Raw genomic sequence first — 9384 nt, 5'->3', positions numbered from 1 at the left:
AATGATTTAAAAAAAAAAAAACTTTGGTGAAACTTGGAAGGGAATCTAGTTTTTTTAAAAAATTACACTTAATCTTTATTGTATAAATCAAGACCAAACAGCTTAAGTCTTTTTATAATGATTCAGGGTCATCATTATAAACATAACAATGTCTCTTGGGAACTACTGAGTCCTAAAGCGGTATCTGTCTTACATTAAATAATAAAGAATTGCTTACTTTTTTCTCTTGCCAGCCTTCTTCTCTTGTTCTCTTGCTATCAAACGATCAGTTATCATTTCCTAGCATTAAGGGGGCCTGCCTTTTGCAGCACCTATAACTTCATATTCCTACTTTGCCGTTAGCATTCTTCCAAGAGTAAGTTTAACTTACTTATAACATAATTAGTTTAACTATGTTTATAAACATTCAGTGTAAATTAAGAGTTGATGGACTTCAAATAAGGATATCATCTAAAAATAAGTTCTACAACTTGGATGATTCTATTCTAGAATCATTTGTCAATGTTGCAATATAAAGGAACTTCAAGGAGGGTAAATTCTTGATTATATCTCAAGTCTTGCTCTTCACTCAATTAGTTGTCAAGACTCAGTATCAGAAACTGCATATGCTGTTTCTCTTGTATCATTGAAAGAGATGTGGACAAGGAACCAAGGAACTTATTCTGGTGCAGGTTCTTATACCAGCCAGTTTTGTAACATTTGTTGTCTTTTAACCTACAATTAAATTACAGCACAAACACAAACACATTCTGCAAAGTATAAAACACTACTGAAAAGAGATTATTATGGTATTGTGCTTATATGACCTTGGATTAATGTAAGTATCAATTAAGAAAATTCAAACCATATTGAAAGGTTGAGGGAAATAAGTTATTGGCAAACATAAAATTGCAGCAGAATTCATTCTGGAGTTCTATTGTACAGCATGATGACTATAGTTAATAATACTGTATTATATACTTACAAATTGTAAAGATAGTGGAATGTTAAATGTTTTTATCACAAGAAAAGTATGATAGGTGATGGATACATTAATTTCACTTAATCTCTTCTACAATGTTACACACATATCCAGCCATCATGTTGCACACCATAAACAAATACAATTTTTGTCAATAAAAAACAGAATTTTTTTTGCTGGTAAGAATGCCATAAGGAATTTTTATGCACTGCTTTTAGGAATGTATATTAGTACAGCTATTATGAAACAGTATGAAGTTTCTTGAAAAAGGCAGAAACAACCGCCATATGATCCAGAAATCCCACTATTGGATGTATATACAAGAGACATAAAATCAGTACATCAAAGAAATATCTTCACTTACATATCTACTGCAGCACTATTTACAACAGTCTAGCTATGGAATCAACCTAGGTGCTCATCAACAGATAAAGAAAATATCAGTAAAAAATTTATCACTTTGTAGAAAAATGGACAGAATTAGAGAACATTATAATAAGGCACAGAAAGAGAAACATGGCATGTTCTCTTTCACATGTAAAAGCTAAAAATTGATCCTACAGAAGTCAGAGAACAGTGATTACCACAGCCTGGGAAAGGAGCGGAGGAAAGGTGAAAGGATAACTGATACAAGAGTACAGTTGAATAGGAGAAATACCTTGTAATAGTCTATAACACAGTAGGATAATTATGGCTGGCAATAATTATATATTTCAAAATAGCTAGCAGAGAGAATTTTGAATTTCTTATCACAGAGCAATGATAAATGTCTAAAGTGATAGCTATTCCAATTATCCTCATCTGATCATTATACATTGTGTACATATTTCCAATCATCCCTTCTGGTTTCCTATAACTATGTACAATTACTGGGACATAATTTTAAAATTAAGGGTAAATTATAAAGCCAGACATGGTGGAGCATACCTATAATCCCAGCACTTGGGAGGCTAAAGCAGAAGGATTGCCACAAGTTTGATGCCAGCGTAGGCTACCTGGTGAGTTCAGGCCAGCCTAAACTACTCAGTGACATCCTGTCTCAAAAATAAAAAATAAAAAAACCCAACATTTAAATTACAAACAGAAAAATTCATACTGAAAAAGAATAGAAGGAAAAAGATAAATTTTGTTGTTGTTGTTACTACTAGGTATTGAACTCAGGGCATCTCACATGCTAAACACTAACTAGCTCTTACCACTGAACCACTAAAGTATTCCTCTAGTCCTATAAAACATTTATTTTCTAGGAAGAAAAATATATTCCAAGAATTGCCATTTGATTTTTCTTTTCCTATATTTAATCAATCCCTAAGTCCTTTGAGTGTTTTCTACAATCTCTGATGTATGTCCCATTATCCCATTGCTAATTCAAAAATCCCAGTTTAGGCAGCTGTTATTTCACATCTGGGCTACAACAGCCTCTATAAGGTTCTACTCATTACTTTCTCTCTTTCTGAAATCCCTTTGGTTCATAGATCCTAGATCAGTTTTCTTACAACACTACTGTGGGCATATCTGTTGAAAACCTCTGAGGATTCTCCATTACCTTCTTCAGCTAGTTCAAACACTTAAGCTCAGATGTCTCTGCAAAGCCCTAGCTATTTCCTCACCCTTATCTCTTACTATTCTTCCAAATAGTTCCTCAAACTGGCCTATTTAGTTCCTTCAGATATGACATATACATTTTTGTCTCTTAGTCTTGGTGCATGCAGCTTCTCTCCCAGGGTATTCTCTGGGAAAGATATTCTATGGAAAAGATGGCAGATTTTAAAGTTAGGCGATCCGGGCTTGAATTACAACTTTAGTTCCTTACTGGCTGAGTAACACAGGGCATGGTCCTTAATATCTTCTTGCCTTTGTTTCTTAATATATAATATGGGGATAAGAATATCTCCCTTTAGGCATATTATGAGGAGTAAATGAGTTAATCCATTTATATAAAGTACTTTACACAATGCCTAGACCCAAGAGATGCCAGATATTATTATTACTTATTATCACCGCAATTAGTGAATTTATCTTAATCTGAACTCAGACAATACTTATGACCAGTAAGAACTCATTCCTCACACACATACAGTATTATTCCTCTTGCTCTCCTTTTCTAACCTCCCATCTCATGATTGTTTTTCCTCTGCTGCCCTTGGCACACAGATTATGTAGTCCTGATGTATATGTTTAAAGTAGGTAAATGTTTTATACATCTTAATATACATAATGGCCTAGAAAAGTAATCAATTGTTTAGTACCTAAAGAAGGACTACTGAAGAACAGTATTAACATGTTCCAATCCAGTAGTGAAAACGGAATACTTACAGTGACTAATGGAAAAAAATTAAATTTCCAGCCTCATAAAATTAATTTTCTCTTTTACAATTTTCTAGACCAACCCAACTAAGTCTTTCCCCAAGAGATACAACAGCAATACATATGCAAGTCAGACAGCAGTCAAACACTGGAGCACAAGGACCATGAAACTACTTAGCTGCATACAGCTTTGGATGAATTCAAATTTAAAAGGAAAGATAACTGGTTTATCAGTCACACTAACAATGGTAATTGTTACACATATCAGTGCCAGGATTCCTTTGTACCCAAGGCTAAGTATAAATAATTGAAATGACCAGGCTAGTTTATATAGAAATATCAGTGATTAAACTTAAAAGCAGAGTTTGCCACATGATCAATTTAGTTACCTATGTCAAAAGGGATTATAAATATACTCTAAGATTCTAAACTAACCCTTGTTTTGGGTAAGAAAGCCAAATCCTATACACCAATCAATCACTTCAACAAAGTGGTATGATAACAACTTAATAAATGTACTACTCTTGCATAAATCATTTTCAACAATACCTGGTAAAAATGTTATTGTAATACTGGTTTCTAGTCTGTAAGCATGTACTAACCCTCAATTGCTTTCTCAGCCAAAAATCTGGTCTCCTAACCACAAACCATAGAGTTCACTTGTGGAATGAATTAAAGATGGTCTAACAGTATGTTAATGACTTTCCAAAATCAACCCTGAAGTACTGCACATAAAAGTAAAATATATTAAATTTCTATTCCTGTAGTACCTGTCTTTAGAGGATCTTAAAATGTTTTACTAGCTTTGAAGTACAATAATTCTCAAGTCATACAATCCTAAAGACAGAGCCTTAGAGTCCCCTCCTACAGGAATTCTTTAAACCATCTCCCATGGGAAAAGTCCTCCAGCCTTTGCTTGAACACTTGCACTTCTAGCAATAGATACTCAACATATTACAAAGCAGTGTACTCCCTTGTTTCAAAATTCTTTTCAGTGACTGGAAATCTACCTTCCTAAACTTCTGTCCAAGAATCCTACTTGTCTACTTTCTGGAACATGACAGATAGGTCAATCTTTGAAATATAATCACTTCTTTAATTAAGATACAACTGAATTTGGTCCAAAAAATGTGGAAAAAAACTCAGAAAAGATAAAAATACAGCTATGCACACAAAAAAATTGAAATGTAAGAAGCTATTTAAAGTCACAGGCCAGCATTTTTTGAAGATATCAAACCATACATCCCAGTTAACAAATTTTGAGTAATCCCAATTTCTATATAATAGAAGGCAGTATAATTTTTATAGAATATCTTTTTGCAACTCGATATTACTAAATCCACCAACACTACTTTTAAAATTATAATCTGTAGGAAATTCAACATAGTTTTCACATTTTCATTTAGCCTGGTTTTCTCTAAAACATCTAGATGTTTAGGACTTTTAAGTCCATTTTGCTCCACTGGTGCAATATTTCATTTTTAAACAAATATTTTCAAAAAATGAAGCCTAGGTAAAGAGTAGTAAAGGAATGAGGCTGAGGCAAAGACAGGCCCAGCAGGAAAAGGGTAGCTACTGTGTATTTTTCATCGGGAAGCATGCTTTATTAGCATAGGCATCTGAAGTAAGAAGCCATTCGAACACAACCTTAGAACAAGAATGATCCTGAGCAATGAATCTAAGACATAAATGTCCGTAAGATGGAAATGAATTGGTACTGGTCACCGAAGAGCACCAGGTGCCTCAGGACCTCCTTGAAGAAAGGTAAGAAGTCCGAGAAGCAAAAGAGACCCAACTCCCACCGTTTGGGGAACGGAAGAAACCAAGGAATAACTACCGGTCAGCAGTCCAAAGAAGCTTGAATATAGTACAGAGCTCAAGAAAGACGGCAAGTGGCTAGGTGGGTAGGCACACACCCGGGCGAATCTGGAGAAGGGTAAGCGGTGTGCAGACACTGAATGGGTTCCTGAAATCGTGTGGCTGAGAGGGTGTGGGTGAGGGTAAGGGCCAACCCTGGAGACCCTCGGTCCCCTCCCTGCAGCAGAGCAACAGAGGGTAAAGAAGGGGGAGGGTGAAAAGCAAGAATGAGTCATTCTCGAAAGGAAATGCTCAAGCATTGGAAGGCATGCCACCGGGGATTTCAGGGCGAGGACTGTGAGAAGCTGGGTGCTCAGGGTGATAGGGGCAATAAACCAACGTCGTGCAGTTCCTGCTGCTCATCAGTAAGAAGAGGGTGTGGGGGGTTCGCGGCAGCAGAGTGCCAAGGCCTGGGAAGCGGCGCGGCGCGTGCGCAGTGGCGTTCGGCGGGACCCGCTGAGGCAAAGCGGAGCCGCAGTGACAGAAGCAAGCGGAGCGGCCGCCCGGAGGGACTCACCGAAGCGCAGGGGCTGGAGGTGGTGCTGGGGGTAGGTGACCGCTGGACCGTGACCAAAGCCATCTAGGCGCTGCTAGGCTGTTCCGGGCAGGGCATTCTCGTCTTGAGTGGAGTGGGGGCTGACGGAGCCGGGAAGAGGGTGAAGGGTACGGGGTAGGGGTGAGGGGAACGGGGAGGAAGAGGAGGCCGCGGGAACGGTCTCAGTCTCCGCACCCACCACTGGACTCCTCGCCGACTGACGCGCCGAGCGGGCGGCGGGCGGGCGGGCGGCTCGGCAGCTGCGGGGCACAATGAGCGCTCCCAGTGCGCAGGCGCCACCTGTCAGCAACCGCCTCTCCCCTCCGCGCGCGCCGCCGCTTGGTTTTAACCCCTCGACTGCCGGAAGCTGGCAGTGTGCGTGCGCCTCGGGCCGCCGCCCCCTCCCGGATTTCCTTCCTGGTACAGAGACCGCGCTGGGCGCGGGATGCGGGGTGCGGGGTGCGGGGTGCGGGGTGCGGTATACGGGATGAGGGTGCGGGCGGGGGTTGCGAAGCGACCAAGATCTTCCAGCCGAGTAAGAAGTCCTGGACCAGGGACCGCTGAAGTCCGCACTCCTGAGACAACCATTTTATGAGATGTGCTGTACAGCCTAGCTAGCCTTAGAGAAAAGAAACTGAGGTGGAAATCAGAGGCAAACACGTTTTCTGGTGGGAAAAGGTTTTGCGGGTTTCAAAAGCTTTCACTGGGCTTGCATGAGTCTGGGTTAGATCAGGAGCCAAGTGCCTCCCCCCCATGACCCCACTTTCAGTAGTGTGTGTGTGTGTGTGTGTGTGTGTGTGTGTGTGTGTGGAGGGGTGCATGGGGGTTCTGAGCTTTCCCACATTTCTGTCCATATTTCATAACGAGGCTCTTTGAAATTAAAAAAAAATAAATCCTGGCAAACTTCATGGTACCTGCATGTATTCTCTATTACCTGTCTTAAAGTTGTTCACTCCTGAGGTAAAAAGAAGCTGGAGTAGAGGCCAAGAAAGCTAGGCTCACCGAGTTGTAAAGGTCCTACTTGCCGTTTATCTATTTGCTTCCTGCTGTGAAGAAATTATACTAATTAAATTTGATCTTTGAGCTCTCTCCTTTGTCTCTAGCTTGCATTATTTCAAAGACATAGGTGAAAATGTAAATTAAAAGTTATTTTAAAAGAATAATTTTCTGAAAGATAAAGTATTCACAGTACATAAATCCAGAATGTTATAAAAGATCAAGATTTAAAAGGGGGAACCTCACAATGTACATACCGCTTAGTATTTACACAGCAAAAGAATTGACAAAGCTCTTTCTCTCTGAGTGGATGAACTGGTAAATACCACCATGCATATCAAAGCTATAGAAAACACAGAGGAGTTTGCAGCACCGAAACCCACCTTCTGTTTGTCACTCACTCCTAAATCTTATTGCTTCTTTTAAACTGACAGGGCTGTCATGAGCTGTTTCTGGTTGCTGTACGGTTAAGTGTCACAAGAGCTCTCTGTGCTGAGCCTTTGTTCTCTCCCTGGGGCCCTGTGGTTGAAATAATTAGCAGGGAGGTTCCATCAAGAATCAGACACTGAGGGTCCCTGTACTGTAAAGTCCTATATACAATGTATTGCAGAGAGGCCATCTGGTAGGCTTTTGCCCCCTGGTGGTGACCAAGAGTGCCTGCAATAAAAATTAAACAAAGATACGTACATGGTTCACAGATTAAACAATCTGACTGTGTTTTTCCCAGAGCTCCGTAGTAAACAGGAAGAGAAGAGAAAGTTCAAAAGCCAGAACTTTGAACCAGTGCTTAAGAAATCAAACAGGAAGCTACATACGGAGCCAATAAAACAGCATACATAGCCGAAAACTGAATCTCAAATGAAAGAGGTGGCTTATAAACCGATGGATCATTTTTGAAAAGTATTATTCAAATCAGTAGATGTTAATAATGCATATTGACTCTCTCACTGATGTAGGAATGGCAGGACTAATTATCTGCTTATGTGTAATAACATACTATTAAATGCATCTGGAGTTGGGGATGTAGCTTATTTGCAGAGGATTTGTCCAGCATATGTAAAACCCTGGGCCTAATCTCCAGCATCACAGAAAAAAAGGAAAAACAGATTTCATCTGGAAAAGGAGAAGCTTGAGTTCACTAACTTTACAGAGGGAAAAAGCACTACCTTATAAATAAGAAGAACTAGTTTCTAGTTCTGGCTCTGTAAAACTGTGCACATGACTTGAACTTTTGGGGCTTTACTTTATCTCTACAACAGAACTCTCACAGGATTCTTGTGCTCAAATGAAATAATACATGATAATATATAAACTGAAAAGCTCTGCATGCAACTAAGATTACTTTGTATTCTTTAGAGTTTGTTCCAGATTACTTTTTATATACAGAAAATAATTTAAGCAAAAGAAAAACAGACATGATTCACAGCTTTCCTTGACAGTAGGAGTAGATGAGTGGTCTGGACTTCTTTCATCTATAGTTAAGTGTAGAGCATTTTTTTTTTTTTTAGTGTAGAGCATTTTGATTCAGCATATCTAAGGTCAAAATGGATTATAAATTACTCAAATTAACATTGCATCAGAAAGTTAATTTATTAATTTACAAGGAAAAATATCTCTTCTTGGTATATTAATATTTAAGGAAACTTAGATTTGAAAATTATTGGTGCCTGTTTATTTACTTTTTCTTTTCCATCATGTTTGTGATACATAATGAATATATTCGTCTTGAGGGTTAGTACATGTACGTATCACATCTTTTATTTACTCTTCTCCCTTTTCTACTTCTTTCTTTCTTTCTTTTTTTCTTTCTCATTCTTTCTGGTTTTTTGAGACAGGGTCTTGCTATATAGTTAGGCTGGCCTTGAACTCACTATGTAGCCTAGCTTGTCTCAAACTCTCAGCAATCTTCCTGCCTCAGCCTCCCAAATGTTGGTATTACAGGCATGCACTACCACATCTAGACCACCCTTCATTTCTAGATCCTCTTCCTATTTGTAAAATATCTATCTCTCTGTTCATTATTGTCTTTTATTTTGCTCTTTAAACTATTTATACTTTGGGTTTCTCATATAAGAGAAACCAAGTGATATTTAATATTGTGTGTGTCTGATTTATTTCATTTAATTTCATGGTCTCAATGTGTATCCATTTTTCCACAAATGACTCAAACTTATCCTTTTTATGACAGAATAGTACTCCATGATAAATAAATATCACATTTTCTCTATCCATTCATCAACTGATGAACCTATAAGCTACTTCCAAGGTTTAGCTATTATGAATTGTGCTGCTCTAAACATGGGTGTGTATATGTTGCTATAACATGATGTCTTTATGCTTTCTGAAAGTTATCTAGAAGGGGAATACGTGGTCAAATGGAATTTCTAATTGTAATGTTTTGCAGAAAGTCCATATTGATATCCATAATTGTACTAGTTTACATTCCTACCACTGTTGGTATTTTGGATTTCTTGGTGATAGCCATTCTCTCTGGTGTAAGATGGAGTCTCAGTGTTGTTTTAATTTGCATTTCTCTAAATCCCAGAGATGCTGAATATTTTTTTTCATGTGTTTATTGACCATTTATACTTCTGAGAAATACGCATTCACTTCAGTTGCCCATTTTTTGATTGAGCCTTCATTTTGAAGAATTCTAATTTTTTTGAGTTCTTAGTATATATTTTAGGTATTAGTCCTCCATCTGAGGAATATCTGATAATTTTTTTCA

At 38.4% G+C, this 9384-nt stretch overlaps 1 protein-coding gene across 2 annotated transcripts in view; it reads right to left on the bottom strand.

Annotated features, from left to right (window-relative positions):
• Positions 1-5934, bottom strand: part of Ssh2 (slingshot protein phosphatase 2) — a 288998-nt gene extending 283064 nt beyond the window's left edge. The window contains exon 1 of one of the 2 annotated variants that reach the window (XM_004635379.2): positions 5643-5934. In XM_004635379.2, the coding sequence (XP_004635436.1) occupies positions 5643-5705 (63 nt within the window). In that variant the 5' untranslated portion in view covers positions 5706-5934. The remainder of the gene's footprint in view (positions 1-5642) is intronic. The other variant, XM_004635378.2, reaches the window with a different exon arrangement.
• Between the last annotated feature and the right edge of the window lie 3450 nt (positions 5935-9384).

The sequence above is a fragment of the Octodon degus genome, unplaced genomic scaffold (assembly GCF_000260255.1).
Source record: "Octodon degus isolate 3935 unplaced genomic scaffold, OctDeg1.0 scaffold00072, whole genome shotgun sequence".
Classification (NCBI taxonomy): Eukaryota; Metazoa; Chordata; class Mammalia; order Rodentia; family Octodontidae; genus Octodon; species Octodon degus.
The sequence above is the reverse complement of the archived record's forward strand: the minus strand, read 5'-3'. Positions and strand labels throughout refer to the sequence as shown.